This window comes from Apis florea, unplaced genomic scaffold (genome assembly GCF_048593485.1).
Source record: "Apis florea isolate Af1SG1 unplaced genomic scaffold, ASM4859348v1 contig_2201_pilon, whole genome shotgun sequence".
Taxonomy (NCBI): Eukaryota; Metazoa; Arthropoda; class Insecta; order Hymenoptera; family Apidae; genus Apis; species Apis florea.
In genome coordinates, this window is record NW_028256542.1 from 1,856,780 (window position 1) to 1,874,209 (window position 17,430).

Below are 17,430 nucleotides of genomic sequence, written 5' to 3' on the forward strand. Positions count from 1 at the left end.
GATAAAGGATGATTAGCGAATTATTTAGAGTGTTTTGCCACAATATACCCGCTTCTTCTCCATTATCTGGCAGCCACCTTTGTTAATATATTGCGACACGTAGTGGAAGAGGCCACGCCTGCCTCGCTCCTTCTCTTGTTGCCAAACTAATCTCCTCCACCGTGGAATTTCCGTATCTGGTATCAAACATCGATCGAGAATTGGAAAGGTCTAAATTTCTATCTTTAAAAATATCAAACCGTTTAAATCAGCAAGTTCTTCGAGAATCGATCGAGATGTTCCCTTCGACAATTACGAGTCGAAATCATGGATATCCCTCGAAGTGGTCGAGCGGAAGTGGCCGCCGCAACGAGACCAGCAGCCTGCGCGTCGTCCTTTCGCCGGCACGTGGACGCAGCGACGCGTTCCTCTCTTCACCGCGGAGGAAACGAGGGTGGGGGCGGTGGGTGGGGGAGTGGGAGGAGGACGAGGGCTTTTGCCCGGAACGAGAGACTCGATGCCACGGGTGGGAGATGGATATAAGGGCATCGTCTTGGAATAACGGATATCAGTGAGTATCGCGCTGTTTTCGCATACGACACACACACACGCACACACACATACACGCGCATACGCACACACGTACGTGCAGCGACGAGCAACATGTCGAAGGTACGAACGCCGGGGACCGGAAATCAAGCCAAATCTCTGTGCGCGCATTATTTTCCTCTTCGTATTTTGGTGCTTTCGTATCTCACTTTCTCTGTCCCTGTATTTCTATCGGAATAAATTTTTCGATTGGTAGGTTCGATTGGTTGTTAACCGGATGGTTTAAATGGTAAAAATGGTACAAGTAGTGCGAGTTTCTTTTGTATTTGGTAGCAAAGTCGAGAATTTTTTGTTCAATTGGATTATAAAAAGATTATAAAAATAAGATTTGGTTGAGGCGGTTATGTTGTTATGTAGGTAATTGCGGCTTGATTTGTGATGATTCTCTCTCGAATATCGTTAAATCGTTTCGAAGATTGTTTTGAAAAGAAATTTCAAATTCCAAGCATCAGTTTGAAATTCAAATTTTTAATTTCCATTCAAGAATCTCTTCAATGTTTTTTTCGATATTTATTGAAATTTTTTTCAAATTTAATTCTCAATCTTTTTTTTCACGCGTCAAAATGAAAAAATTACATTTTTCGAAGAATGAAGAAGAAACGAGTGGTACTTTCGCGCGAAGAAGAAGAACGAGTGTTTTCATGGAACGATGACCTCGAGTATGATCTATCTTGGTGCGCGGTACCAAGAGGCATCAACTTCTTTCTTTTGCCACAGACAGGCGATACGTTCGTTTTTGCGGTCTGTGATCCACGCGGAAGTAAAAACGTTTCCCACTTCCGTAGATTCGTATTAATTTACGGAGCAAGGTCGACGCCGCGAAAGTGAAAAAGGACACTTTTCTTGGGGAGAGAAGAGCCCGTGAAGCGACACGAAAGATGAAACACGAGACACTTTCACGCGATGACTTTCCAAGTTTCCCGTACGACCAACTTACACCCATCGAAAAACTGTTCGATCACTTTTCAGATTTTTGTTTTTCGAAGGCAAATTGAATCGTTCCACGATTATTATTATCCCAGCCGGGGGATAATAATGATTAAACCTTTGAACGTATTTATTGATTCGATTAATTGTGTTTTTGAATTAAATTATTACATCGGATTGACAAAATTGGTTTCTGTTCTGAAATAATAATAAGATTTTAATCTAATAATTCTAAATTAAATATCGAAATGTTTTAATTGCACTTTGATTTAATTTATTTCTCAAATTGATTACATTTATCGTCAAAGTTTCTCTCGATGATTGAATACTTAATTTTGTGATTTTGAAATTTTTTTCTTTTTTTTGATTCACACTGTAAAGTTTTTTAGAGTTGGTCTTGATTTTTTTCAGGGTTGGAATTCGATTGGAATTCATATTGTTAATTTTGGAAATGTGGTTATTCGAATAATTGATACGATAGGGAGAGTTGGATTGGGATTGATTTAGAATTTGATTTCTATTTTAGAAATTTGAAGGAATTTCGTGTGGATTTCATTCGTTTGTGTTCCATTAACTTTTTCAATCAAAAAAAAGGAAAAGGACTTAAACTTAGATAACTCGATACCAAGTTTTTTATATGGCAAATTTTAACAAGATTGAACAAAATACGAGTTTCGTAAAAACGACATTATATATCTGAACTTTTAATTCAATTTTCTTCCACTTTAATTAATTTATTAATTAAACTTTAACACTGCTCTGCAAATTTTTTCCAAAACATTAATATTTTATAATATTTTCAACTTATCCTAACTGACTATCTTCGGAATCGATTCGGAATTTATCGTAGATCACATATTCGAGATTATCGAAAAACTGATTTATTATTGTTCAACGACGTAGCTCGAGAAACGACCCAATAACGATTCAAATACATCATCATTTCCACAACGATCCTCATTGCAAAAGTGGCGCTTACATTGTTCCCCATAATACTCCTCGTTCAACGAGCTCTCTGATACATTCACCGTTCGTGGGAAGAATTTCGAAACAAAACGTCCGGCCGTACATCGATTTCCAAGCAATTTTTCCAATTTTTCGAAAATTTGAAAAAGAACCTCGAAAGCGGATCTGTCTGAGAATTCAATTCAAATTTCATTCCTCACAAATTTCAGAATTTTCGAAATTGTTATAAATGGATCTAACTAATTAACAAACAATCAATAATTAATCAAAATTAATCAACAGTTTCAGAGCCTGTTATGCCTGTTATGCGCGATGATCGCATCGAGTCGCGCAGTGGTGTTAAGCGGGTATAACGGGGGGCACGGGATCTCTTACACGGATTACGAGGGCCTCGAAGGATACTCCTCTCAGTACGAAGGACACGCCGTGTTGCCGACGGTGGCGGTTCCGGTTCACGCGGTTTCCGCCTCGCCCGTTCACGTTACGCCCACTCTTGATCATCACGGATACGATCATCACGCGGATCACGGCCACGATTACTACGTAAGCACGCTACAATTACATTGCTCACCTATCTGTCCTCTCATTTTTCTAATTACCGTTTTATAATTATTTATAAATTCATCTACTTGGAGTAATTTTCATTTTTAATTTTTATTCAATTTCTTCCATTTCATTTTTCCTATTACATTGATTTGTAATTTTTAGAATTATTCTTTTTTTTTTATTCTTCATTCTTCCCTTTTGATAAGAGAAAGAAACGATTGGCAATCTATGATGAATTTTTATTTTTATCGGAAAATAAATTATAGAAAACGTGATATTAAATCAATTAATTATCGATCGATCGAAACACGAATTTCTTGATCTTATCATCGATAAAGTGATATGTGACAAAATGAAAATAGATATTTATCGCGAAAGAAATTTTAATCGTTCTTCGTATCAAGCTGCTTATTGTCGGAGTTAATTAAAAATATCTTTATACGTACGATATTCTTTGTCCGATAACGCTCATGAATTATTTATCTCTCCGGAATTTTTTTCTCACATTATCAAGAAATATCGAACCCGTATAAATTTACAGTAAATTATATTTAAGATTTTTCACTTTCTTTTGAAAACTTTATATTTCTAAAAAAAAAAAAAAATTCCACGTCTAAACGAACTTCGAAGCGAATGTTTCGTTTTCGAAAGGAAAAAAAAAAAGAAAAAGTTACATAAAACTATCCTCTCGTGATCGAGTTGAAACAAAAAAGAATGCATTAACATTGACAAACGTCATTCACGAGATAAGAACATTAAATTATCGACGATTTGCATTTGGAATCGCGTGTCGCATAGTAAATATTTGACAAGGTGTGACGCTTTATATTAATTGAAATTCTCGGGTGTGGAAACCGTGTGCTTGGCATACGAACACCTTCCGTATCTCCTCCCATTGTCACCACTGTTTCCGTCATACTTTCTCGGAGATCTGAACTCGCATGGAAAATTCGTTACGAAATTTTTACTCGAAACATGCTCGCCCAATATTTCTTTAATCTTTCTATTCCTATCTATCTATTCTATACACGTAAAATACACAGGCAACAAGCAGAGAAATGTTAATGTTAGAGAATGAAAGTAAATTATTAAATAATTGAATTAAAATATTAAAATAACCTATCTCTTATCTATCACCTATCCAAAAAATTCTACTCTCCACAAAATATTTGAACAGATATATTTGTACAAAGAATTAGAAATTTTCGACTCTTAGTTTCAGGCCCATCCGAAATACTAGTCTCAAAAAATTCTACTCTCCAAAATATTTGAACAGATATATTTATACAAAGAATTTATAGAAATTTTCGACTCTTAATTTCAGGCCCATCCGAAATACACGTTCAACTATGGCGTCCACGATCCTCACACAGGGGACGTGAAGACCCAGCACGAGGTTCGCGACGGGGACGTGGTGCACGGGTCGTACAGCGTCAACGAGCCCGACGGAAGCGTGAGAATCGTCGAGTACACGGCGGACGACCACAACGGTTTCAACGCGGTTGTTAAAAAAGTTGGCCCGGCCATTCACCCGAAACCCATCCCCGTGGCCAAGTACATCTCATCCCCTGCGTACTACAACAGTTACGAGGAATACGAGAAGCATCACTACTAACTTCTGTTGCTGTTTCAAGAGGGATGGGCAAGGCGTGGAAACAGGGTCGGAAAATTTATTTAAGCGGAGATAAATAATCCTTTTGTCTTATGACGAGCTTACGAATTGAAATTGAAATTAATCAAACTTATTTAATCGTGGACATTTTTAAATGAAGAATTTCAAAGGAGATTGAAAATTTTTATAAGAAGAAACTTAAGATTTTCGAGTCTCGTTTTGAAATTTGGAAGTAAAATTGGAAGATAATTTAAAAAAGGAGAAAGAGAGAGAGAAAGAGAGAAATGATGGAATATCACAAGGGATTGATACGTCGATTCCGATTCAAGAATCATCCATGAAATGTGGGTGTTGGATTAATTTTAAACTCACGCGAGATCATTTTATACGTGTATTTATCTATATTGATGAAATTTTTCCATTCTTTTTTTTTTTGTAAACACATTTTATTTAATTAAATAGGTGCTTCGAAATAGACGGTAAAAAAATGAGGAGGAACAGCAAATCGTTAAGTATTTAAGATTTCACTCGTGCTTCGAACTATCCTTCGAATTATCGAAATATGCAAACGAGTTGAATTGGCAAAAGTGGTTATTCTTTTGGTATTGGGAATATAAATAGAATTAAAATTATTTAAAATATTGTTTTAAAATTATGAAATATAAAATGAGGATGTTGTTCAGACATTGTGAAATATGCATAGGGTAAATGACACAATAATAATAATAATAATAATAATAATAGAATCAGGAACACCTCAGGTGCAATTATAAAATATAACATTGTTTCATTTCACAATTTCTTCGATTCGTTTTTTGAAAAGATTAAAAAAAAAAAATAAATAAATAAAATTGAAATTGTCAGAAATGTCAGAGAGAAAATTAAGCACGATCATTCGATTGAAGATTTGATTGTTAGAAGAATTGTAGTTAATTACACTTGGTTTAATGGTTGTTGGATGTTAGAAGAGTTAGACGTCGAAATTTGTAATTTTCAAGAATTTTGTAATTGTAGATTTAGAAGAAAGAAGAAGACGAAGAAATAAATAGAAATCGTTTATAATCTCTTCAAATATTATTGTAATTATCGCAAATATTTAAGTTTCATAAAACTGTGCCACATCTATATGGGAGTATCGTGTGTCTCAATGTATAATATTAATAATGTTGGAAATTTTTTAATTTTTAGGAAACATATATTTGAAATATATATATATTTATATATCTTTGAATTATTATTTATAAACAAATACGAACAATCAAACTTTTGAACTTTTAAACAGAAGATGTTAAGATTAAAAATCATGAAAGCTAAAAAATTTCAAAATTAAGAAATTCCACAATTTTTTTTTACCTTTATGATAAAAATTTCCAATCTAATGATTGTTAAACTTTTCGAACGAATAATTTCATACTATATAACAATCTCATTTTCACTTTTGTTCGTGAAATATACGTAACGACGAATCACTACACACGTGTAAATAAGGATCAAAAAATTTATGTACTCAATAAAATCGTACCAATATTATCAAGTCTTTCTTTTTTCGATAAAGAATAAAATAAAATAAAACTCTCCTCTAATTTGAACCAAAAATTTTACAACTAATTAAGAAAAGATGAGAGATAAAGAAGAAGAAGATGTATTTCGAGGAAGAAAGATTACAATGGTTCGTTAATGTTAATCAAGTATCTTAATGAAATGAATTAAACGTCTCTTTGAGTCTCGTTTCCCATTTTGTGCGGATAATCGACCGATTAAAACGAAAGGAAGATGAACACTCTTGAGAATTACTCTCAAAAGAATTTCTTCCATTTTAAAATTAATTGTTTTTATCAAATTAAATATAGATTATTTATTTGAAAATATGCCAAACCCTTTAACTTATTTTCGATTTTATTCAATAATCCAATCTGTTCAATCGTTATTATCACGAAAAACTTTCAACAGATTTTAAATTTCTAATCTCGCGACGAATTAATTCATTTATTTTTTACTAATTCGTACCTGATTCGTAAATTTTCTTTAAACTATTATCTATTTCTGTCGATTCGTATTCCCGTGAAAACTTAATGGCGAGTGATAAGAAGCGAATGGCGAAGAATATTCATTCATTTCCAAATTTACTTTGTCGAGATCGATTGAAACGAAGAAGTTGGAATTTTCTTTTTTTTTTGCAAAGATTTATAATGGAATTGTTACATTAAATCGAAGATTTGAAAGATGAAATTGAATTCAATAACGAAGAGCTTGTTCTTTATGGAATGTCAAAAGGCAATTTTTGGAAGAGAATTCTGATAAATATTATACACAGCTTAATTTATTTTGATTTTTGATCGGGAAATCAAATTTTGTAATATCGAATTTTGAAAGCAATAAATAATAAATTACAAAGTAGTTTAGAATAGGAATGGAATTTCGAATATTGCTTTCTTTCAAAATGTAAGTATTCCATTTTAATCTGATTTTGATAAATCCGCGAAGATAACTGTCGCGAAATATTCATTTTCTTATCTACAAATTCCACTTTTTGATACGAACTAATCATCGATTGATCGATTAACTAATTTCTTAATACTATATTCATAGCATTATAAATATACTTTTAAATAAACAAAAATTCTTGACAATTGAAATAAAAAAAAGTATCAAGTATAATTCATACCTTGTTACAATAAAAAAAATCGAAAAAAATCGTCCAACGAAAACGTTATTTAACACACACACACACACACACACAAGAAATTTACACAAAGTTGAAAAAAGAAGAGAAAGGTGACTCACCCAAGATTCCTTGAACAACTTATTGGCTATGATACTGGTGCTCTCGAACATGTTCCTCCCTGGTCCAGAGGCGAAGCACATCTCCTTTTTCCCTGGGCAAGTGTACTGTTTCGAGCAATTGTTGCCGGAAAATTCGCATTTCGGGCCACGTGTGTTCGGTGAAACGTCGCCGAGATTGCTGGAGGCGAAGGCTGCCACGAATGGGCCCTGATCTCAACCAATTTCCTTCAATTACAATCCTCGAAGAAATCCTCGTCTTCACCTCCCGTTCAATAACCACCCATAGTTACTTCCACTCGCGGAATTAATACATTTGAATCGAATCGTTGCATCGAAATTGCAATATAACGAAGGGAAAAATTAAAATCGATATATTTGAACGAAATATACACGGAGACGATACGTATAACTCGACGTTTCGAAACAAAGTGAAACGTGTGCCCTCGAACGCGCGAATTTCAATGGGACGAATACGTTTGTTTATAGTTCGACTTCGCCTCGAATTTTGTTATTCCTTCTTGTGCCCGATGGGGATACGTACGCGTATCGTTCTGCCAAGAGATTTGATTTATCGAAATATTATTTTCAACTGTTTTATATATTTTAAATATTTTTCAACGATTTTTAATGAATTTAAAGTGTTGTAAAAAAAGATGTACGTATAAATTAATGTGCGACGTATATTTCTTTTTTAATTTAAAAAAAAAAAAATAAATATTACTTACAAAATTAAATGTAATAATTATTAAAAACACGAAGTAAATATTTTATGGATAATAATTATTCTTTTTTATAATCAAACCATTAGATTAAAACAGTTTTAAATGATATTTTGAAACCGTCAAATTAATAAACATAAAATGGATTAATTAATTATCTGATTATCAAAATAATTATAAATATAATATTTCTCAAAATAGCCAATCAATATTAATCTCGAAGAGAGATTTAATAACACTTTGATCGTATGAAATTATCTCCGGATCTTGAATAAGTTAATAACATCTCCTCTTACCTTGCCAATCAGTGAATCATTGTTCATGATACTCTCGAAAAGAATCGAGGCATAACCAATATTATCGCTGGACACCAAACGATTCGTGTTGTTCATACTCGTCGGATGGATGGCGAACCAGTTAATTACACCCAGCGGTTTGTCGTCTTCGTTCTTGTAAAATTGTATTTGCGTCAAAATCTTGTCCACGTTGTCCCTGTACCTGCGACATCGAGATTAACTCGTTCGTTCATCGAAGGCAATTTTAATCGACCAGCATAATATTTTATACTTGTCCCTCTCCGCCTTCGGGTTGTTCAGATAAGCGAACGGGCTCCTGTTTATATTGACACCGTGAACTTCCCCGTGGGTGATGAAGAGCCGACCTGGCACCATGGCGTTGTGGGCACGTTCGATGCTCTGAAAAAATTTATCGACTAATTTGATGATCGAGTATTTCTTTTCACTTTCGAGTGGAAACGATTTTTTTTTAATTAACACAGCCTCTCGAAATTTTGGACGAAACGTGTTCGACGAAACGAGTTGGTTACCTTGGTTATTCCATTAACCATGGCGTCGAACGTCTCCCTAACGAAACCGAAGGTCGTCAGATCGAATAGCATGTGCAACATGAATCCACCGGGGGTGGAGTGCGAGTGGGTCGCACTGATCATGACATTCTTCTCCGTATACAAATCGCCATACTGTTTTTGGAGATTCTCCACCACCTGTAGCAACGATTACGTTACGATCTTAAGCAAGAAGAATTTTAAAAATTTTCGAATCGATCGAACGAAATAACTTAACGTCTTACGTGAAAGTAAATTGATAATTGTTGCTCTTTAAAAAATTTGGTATTATTTGAAGCTTGTCATATATTTATTTTATATTTAAAAGAAATTTAACGCCCTTGTCAAAACCATCAGCTATTCAAAAATATTCTTTTTATCTCTAGTTATCAATTTATTTTCCATTTTAAAAGTTATCAACACGTGTCATCTATCTCGATACGAAATATCTTTTTAATTACCGATTGTTCTGTTGTTTATGCGCAATTTTCAAACTCGATCTTGGATAAAAAGAGGAAAGATGAATCGAATCGATAAATACAATTAATTAGACCTCTTTAATAAGACTTGATTGATGAAGGATGATGGAAAATTACATCAAGAAGGAAAGGGTAGATGTAAAATATGGATTTACCGTTTGACGGATCCCGTTTCCTATCATCGCGCTGTCCACACTGACGAACACGAACCTCTCCTCCCCATCGTCGATGATGAACGCCCGAGAAAACGTTCGAAGATGGAGTCCCGATCCCTTCTGATCGATCTTCGCGTAGCCCATCTGGAAATACGAACGGTATTCTCCTCCGTGATCCGAATACAAAAGAAGAAACAGCATTATTAAATATTTCGATGCACTTCCATTACGACAAATCACGGATAATCACTTTCCTACGCCGTTGCTTTAAGATAAAAAAAAAAGAAGAATTTCTTACAATTCAAAATGGTATTGAATTCAAAATCGTAAACTTAATTTATAATTTTCTAAAAAAAAATTGTAATTTTTTTCGATCGAAGGGTAATAATAAAAAAAGAGAAAAAAAAATGTAAAGAGCACCAACGAATTTATTCTCGTAATTTTTTGATGTATCGTCGAGATAACGAATATTCTTTCAGACATTTTGGATTCGATTCATTTTTCTAAGTTTCTCGAATCATCAAAGAGAGAAACTTCTCGGAATCATATATGATAATATTAAAGTGGAAGAAGAAGCAGGATACTAACGAAAACTATTTCAGCGACGGGTCCGGTTGTGTCCGCTCTGCCCACGCCAATGGTGTAAGACGCAATGGCGCCCGGCACCGCGACCTGGAGCAGCCATATCGAGAGAAGCGCAAGGATCGTCAACCGTGCCGGTCCCTCCATTCAGCTTTTCTCTGCCGCCAATCTGAACGCGCTGAAATCAACCGATTCACTGTGCTTTATTTCCGTTTCAACGCGGTTTAATATTATCGCCCATCCAAAGATAAGGCATCGATGTCCAATTTCTTTTTCGTTTCGATTTTAACCTCGATATTTATATTTACATTTATATTCATCGAGATAAAATCGAAGGATAAAGTTGTAATTGTACGTCAATCACGACGTTGGAGCGTTTACGAGAATTATTTTGATTTAAGACGAATCGAATTAATCGTACGAATTGTTGGAGAAATTGTTATTGCATTAATTATTTCATGGAACTATATATGGCATGCTATATATTGCTCTGTATAAATTTAAGAAAAATTTCGATTATTTTTCGTATTAAATAAAACCCTGTTCATTCGTTGATTTTGAAATTTCGAAAGTTTCCACAAAAGTGGTCGAAGGTTTTTAAAGAATGCCTATTAACGATTTCAAGAATCCACAAATTGAAAGAAGAGAAACCCCATAGCGACTCGTTACATTCAAATTCGAATTTTTGAAAAATTCATTTTCAAAAATATTTCATAATTATTATACAAGAATGATTAAAAGAGTAATAATCGTGTAATAAGTAAACGTTTCGACTTGACAATGAACCAGTAAATTTATTATTGTTCAAAAAAAAAATAGGGTTACGAAGGAAACAATGTGCAATGTGTTACAAAACGCGAGAATGAAGAAGAAGAAGAAGAAGAAGAAGAAAAAGAAAACAGATAATACGAGATAAAAACGGGATGAGATAATGGAACGATTGTAAGTCATGGGAACAAAAAGGTGCGGTGAACAATGGACGTTTGCACGGATTGTTATATTGTTGCACTTTTTAAATATTCGTCACGTGAGTAATCCTATCGCTCGAGCATGAAATCTATCATGAATCGTTTGGCCATGTAATTCAATCGCTTTACGATCTGTTTACGCAAAATAATTCCAAATGGACGTCGCGTGATTCAACACGATCCTTTTTCATTGACGATTCCATTGTCTTCATTGACTACCTTTTGTGCCTTTTGTGTACGATTCCCAAGAAGATAAAGAAAAATCGAGAAATTAACAGAAGAGAATATGACAAAAGTATCGTTTAGGGATTAGAATATTGTTAAGCATTCGATTAATAAACAAAAGTTTCGTTACGTATGATGCATAAATAATATAATACAGATGCAATAACTAACATCGAATTGTAATAATAAAAAATTTGTAATAATAAAAATAGTCATCTACATTCTTATCGACAAAATGTACGAATTTTCATTGGAATTCTTTGAACGAATCTCAAATCAATCTCTCCACGTACTTACAAAAAAAAAAAAGAAAATGGACAAACTCTCATTCGACCCTTCCTCCTCCTCTTATCGAAGAGAAGCGATTTGGAAACGAAGGAGCAAAAAAAGGGAGAGACGAGTAACCGTGACACTTTGTTATTAATTTTCCATGCAACTGGGTCGTTTATCGACTCAGGCAGGGAAGAACAAAAACCGTCTGAAGATAGTAAGCCGCACTTGGCAACGAGAGAATCTTCGACGATTAAGGCTAATCGCACGATTATCTAGAAACTTTGTTGTGATTCCTTCTTTCTCTGACTCATCCTTTTTCTTATCCGACTCGATCGTTTCTCGACAATTGTCGACGGATTATCAATAAATTTTTCGAAAAGTCTTAATCCTCGTAAACTTTATTAACGAATTCGAAAATAAATTCGTAATGTAAAATTAATCGAAATTTATTTGAATTCTCATTGTTTGATTGACTTCTTATCGAATTTTATGGGCTCACCATCGTCGAGTCTGGTTATATTTTATACTCGATAAAAATTATATTGATCGTTTTGATTCGATTCAAAGTGTCGAGAATAATTGGCTCTGAATTTGATGAGAAATTGCATATCAATGAAAAAGAAAAAAATATCAATACGTTACATATTTGCTGCTATAATTATAACCCTAATGAAAAATCATTCTTTTAAAAATCAAATATTGAAATTGAATATTTTTCAGACTAACTGATGACAAAAGAATAATTATTTCTTGCCTATCGTCAAATTTCTGTGTAATTTTATTTCACTGTCAAAGGGTTAATCCGAGTCGATTCACCTAATGCATCATAAAAACTGTCGAACTATGTGTGTCGTAGTGATTTTCTCTTTCGCATTCTATTGTTTACGTGAGATAATAGATTGGAAACTTCGAAGAATTGAACCGTGAAGAGATGATGGTTCTTTGGGTTTAGTTAACCTAGTGTGCTACTTTGTAGAAAAATTATTATTTTGAGAAAGTCGTTGATCGTACTTAACCGTTAAAATGGGTTACGAATAGTTTTCGTAATGCAACTTTGAATTGTTTGCCTCTACGAAATTTCTTGTCTTTCGATGATCAACGTGAGAAACAGATTTAGATACACATATTTATCAAATCAACGATTACACGAAATTATTATGATTCAAGAATTAATTTGTTGTAATGGGTTACTGTGAGAATGAATAACTTTTAAGTTGGCAGACTTTTGATCTGTCGAAGTTACTTGAATGTAAAATTATCGTGTTATTCTATTCGCGAGAACGCAAGACTTCTAATTGCTTTGATAATTAATATCAATTGAGAATATACTGAAAATAATTGCTAGGCTAAATTGTAAAATAAATTTTCCCCACTATTATTAACTCTACCCCAATATTACTAATAGTAATGATTAGAATTATCGAGTGAAAACGATCAAGTTAGTTAGAAATATAAATCATCAATGCTTCGACACACTTTTCATATCATCGACCAATTTTTGTATCATTCCACCAATTTTTAAATTTTTAAAAATTCCTTCAATTCGCAATTCTTCCTACTAAATCGAATTATCCTTTTTACCTCGTCAAATTCGTAACTTCGTTTTCCCAAAATTTTCATCAACATCACCTAACACTACAAGCAGATTCACCACACGATCAAAAAAAAAAAAAGAGGGGACGGAAAATTTTCACGAAATCGCACGAAAAAAATGCCAAAAAAATGATTGCACCAAAATTTTCGAGACTGACTGACCGTAAGAAATTTCTTACCCTACTTCCATCGAAATCGTTTCGATCGTCAGCTGGTTGATTCTCGACGAGATATCCCTCCCTCGTGACGCGTGAACGGACACTGAGAGAGGAGGAGATCGGACACTGTGGTCGGTAAGGCGGATGCTGCACAATTTCGACGGTATTTACCGATTGCGTGGCGTGGTGTGCGCTTTCACTTTCCAACCGTATCTTTCCTCCGACATCTTTTCAGACCTTGGTATTACGTCTGCCTCTTTCTTTCACCCAAAAAAAAAAAAAAAAAAAAAACCGGTGAAATTATCGGCCAGGAACGAACGAATAATAATAGCGTAATCGGTGTTGTACTACGTAAAAAGAGACTACTGAAAGCAGATTGTCGAGTAATATAGATAGGCTACAGACAGTCGTAGACTACAGTGAGTGTCAAAAGTTTGCGATATTTATTTTCAAAATATCTCGCAACGAATATTTGAAAAAATATCGTTTCGAATATATCGTTTATTACGTGGATAGAAAATTTATCACGTATGATTCTAATCACTTTAAGTTTGATTTAACGTTATACTTAATTGATAGCCTCGGTAATGCATAATAATATTTGTGCGAATTCTTCTAATATGCGAACTCGCTATTCTTAAAATAATCACATATTTCAAATTATACAGTATAATTTCGAAAGTGTGTAAGCGAACAATGATCGCCAGAAGAAGAAAGAGAAAAAGAGAGAAAGAGAGAGAGAGTATGCTTATTCATACTGTACGTTCGAATACTGTGCGATTGCACGTGTTCTCTTTCGCATTCCTTTTAGAAGCAAATAGGTTCGACCTTCCAGAAAGAGTACACAGCCGAGGTGTAGATTTGAAACGAAGCGGCTACGATTTGATTCGCGCGTTATAAATTCGAGTTTCAAAAGTAATTAAAAAAAAAAAAAGAAAATGCTGAAGAGTCGCGATGGAATAAATGAAAAAGGGAGAATGTCAGAAGGATATGATAGAATTTAAAAGAAAGGGGGGAAAAAAAAATAAAAACCAATGGAAGACCACGAAATCATGTAAAAAAAATTAAAACGAAAAGAAAGGGAAAAAAATGCAAATCCTTTCACGAAAGATTCATACTTCGATTAGCTAAAATATCTCGATGTTTTTTTCAATCGTTCATCGACCTGGGCTCGCACACATACACCGTACCTGCGCGCGCACACCTGTTAAGACCGATTCTTGATAGTGTGCAGAATCGATTAACAAAATCGTCATTCGTGCACGAAGTCTGGGCCAGCTTGTTATTCCGGTATGCAAACAACGGCCAACTGAATGACCATTTGAAACGCTTCACGGTCTCGATCGTGTAAAAGGAGCAAGTGTATACGTGTATATTTCACTCAAGTAGGATTACGATAACGTCGTTGCGCGTCATTTTATCGCGATGCATGACATCACGAAAGTGCAAACATTAATGGTAGACAGGATGATCTGGTGAAAGTGATATGCGGATCTATTTTTTTTAAAAGTAAATTTGTTAGAATTTATTGGTGGAGAGGAAAAAATTCTTACTTATTGCTGTAATTTTATAAATTACATTTATATGGCATATTACGTGAAAATATTGAAATATTGTCCTGAAGAGAATTTTCTAACGTTGTAATTTTCCTGTTTTATGCCGTTGTTGCAATATTATACATGTTATATATGTCCAATCAGAGTTTTCTTATTCGTTGATAAGAATTGTATATTTATATTTGTTGTAATTGATAAAGAAACGAGAGAGGGAAAAACTTGGCATTGGAGTTTGGTTTTTAATTGATAACATGTTTGTGCACTTCAATTTCTAGAATAACCAGATCATAATGCGATATTTCAGAAAGAGTTGAAGATATTCGATTGAATAATTGAATAAAACCAAAAATATTTGCATAACTATATCAAAGCAAGTGAAGAAAATCAAGATATGTATATGTTTTTTTTCAAATTCATATGTGATATGAGAAATTTGTAAAACTTGAAAATTCTAGTTTATTCAATTAATAAAATTTAACTAATCAGAAATAAGTACTTACTTTTATACGTTCATTGTTCTAAAAAAAAAAGATAAATATAAATATTCATGTATTAGATTTACATTTATATTAGTTTGATAAAAGGCAAAAAAAAAAAAAAAAAAAAGGAAATAAATCTCTCAATTACAAAAACATTCATATTCAATGAATCAATTGTATAAGCAGAAACGTTTCGTTAATATATATGTAATACTTGTATCAGAAAAGTACACATTTAAAGAGAAAAGAAAATACTTTTGTTGGTTCAATTAATTTCAAACAAACAACATTGTGTTATTATTCATGTCATCATCATCATCAACGTTATCATCATTTTTAACAAGTTGGTAAATAAACTATAGCACATTGCATTGTTGCGTATTTATATAACATAAATGTACATTAAATGTAGATGATTCATGTATATATGTACATACGTCAATTGTTTGGAAAACACAGAGTAGAATAACAGTAAATATGAGATTGTCGTGAACGATGGATGATTTGTTTGTTTGTAATAAATACGCGTAATAAAAATTTGCGAGAATACATTGTAAATAAGAAAAGAAAGGAAGGAAAGTCAATGATAATTTTCTCTGTGAGAGAAGCTCTAAATTCTTCTACAATATAAAAATTCTTTTTCTACGATAGATTAATAATAAAAAAAAAGTTCCGATATAAGTCATCGTAATTGTCTCAAATCCATAAAAATCAATGTCGAAAAAACTAAAACAATTAAGTGTATTTACTATATAAATATCAAATGATATCGAAAAACTTTCCAAATTTCAATCTCAATTCGCACGATTCATAAGTATCCAAGCGAGCAATTATACAAAATTGCTTCGACAACTTTTCAAACTTCTCAAACGAACTGACAACACTTTGAAAACACTTCGATTTAAAAATTTTCCTTCGACAACAAGTTCCTTCCAAACCAGCTAATTCCTCCATAACATTAGACCTGATACAATTTATACATCTAAAATCATTTCACGTGGCTCGGATCAATTTAAACCGGGAACAGCTACGTTTCCTTCGACAAAAATTTTATACTTTCAAATACTATCTATCATCTATGGAGCCTTACATTTCACCTTTACACATTTCATCACACTCATCCTCGATTCGAACAATCGAGCGTAACAATCGAACGAACAAGCCCGCAATCACTACTCACCCCGCTCAAAAAAGGGTCCAGCTCATGACCAGGTCGCTCGAGATCGGACGCGTTGGGTCGATCGATGGATCGAGACAGAGCGGAGACACGGCGATAACAGCTGGCCTGGACGGCTCCTCGCCTCGAACACTCCGCTCCACCGCGTCAAATACGCTCGGACCTAGCCAGCGTGCTCGAGGTAGCCGCGAGAAGGGGAAACGGAAACGATCCTCCACGGCTATTCTCATGGCTCGTCGTCGCCTCTCTCTCTCTCTCTCTCTCTCTTTCTCTCTCTCGTACACACTCCCACACTCTTCCCTCTCGACGTATCGAGCCACGTACTCTATCTTCTCTCTCTCTCTCTCTTTCTCTATTTTCCTTTTTTTTCCTCGACAGGGGATTCGTTACACGCCGCCTCCGTTTATCTGGACACCGTGACGAGGCTTTGAGGCTACGCTTTCAGACTCTTCCTCCTCCCTTTTTTTTTTCTTCTTCTTTTTTTTTCTTTTTTTTTTTTTGAGGATTTGTGGGTTGGAAGAGGGTTGGTCGGGAAAGAGAGGCTTTTTGGAGGGAAGGTTGATGAAAACGTCGGGTGGATCGAAGATGAAATCGAGCGAGGAGTAAAGTGGAGCGAGGGAACTGGGTTGGGAGGTTTCTTTTGGGGGAGTGCATTTGGTAGAATTTGATAAAATTTAATAGTTAGAAGTTAAAGTTTGATGAGATGTTTCGATTGTTCGAAACAATCGCAAATAATAGTGTAGTGGTTTATAAGAAAATGTTATTTTTAAAAGTAATTACTCGTTAAGAAACTTTATTC

The 17,430-nt window shown here is 34.1% G+C and overlaps 2 protein-coding genes across 7 annotated transcripts in view; one reads left to right on the forward strand and one right to left on the reverse strand.

Annotated features, from left to right (window-relative positions):
• CDase (neutral ceramidase) overlaps nt 1-17,430 on the reverse strand; it is a 101,466-nt gene that overhangs the window by 11,314 nt on the left and 72,722 nt on the right. For 2 of the 6 annotated variants that reach the window (XM_086917261.1, XM_086917263.1), the window contains 6 exons: nt 10,209-10,380; nt 9,621-9,764; nt 8,969-9,145; nt 8,710-8,837; nt 8,439-8,640; nt 7,424-7,630 (listed from right to left, as the gene is read on the reverse strand). In XM_086917261.1, the coding sequence (XP_086773387.1) occupies nt 7,424-7,630; nt 8,439-8,640; nt 8,710-8,837; nt 8,969-9,145; nt 9,621-9,764; nt 10,209-10,349 (999 nt within the window). In that variant the 5' untranslated portion in view covers nt 10,350-10,380. Of the gene's footprint in view, nt 1-7,423; nt 7,631-8,438; nt 8,641-8,709; nt 8,838-8,968; nt 9,146-9,620; nt 9,765-10,208; nt 10,381-13,440; nt 13,671-14,609; nt 14,731-16,634; nt 16,796-17,430 lie in introns of those variants that run through there. The other 4 variants (XM_086917264.1, XM_003691427.3, XM_086917262.1 and 1 more) reach the window with 4 other exon arrangements.
• Nucleotides 549-6,169, forward strand: CPR6 (cuticular protein 6). The gene is made up of 3 exons (XM_086917269.1): nt 549-651; nt 2,764-3,024; nt 4,352-6,169. The coding sequence occupies exons 1-3, from the start codon at nt 643-645 to the stop codon at nt 4,640-4,642; spliced, it is 561 nt and encodes a 186-aa protein (XP_086773395.1). The 5' UTR covers nt 549-642; the 3' UTR covers nt 4,643-6,169.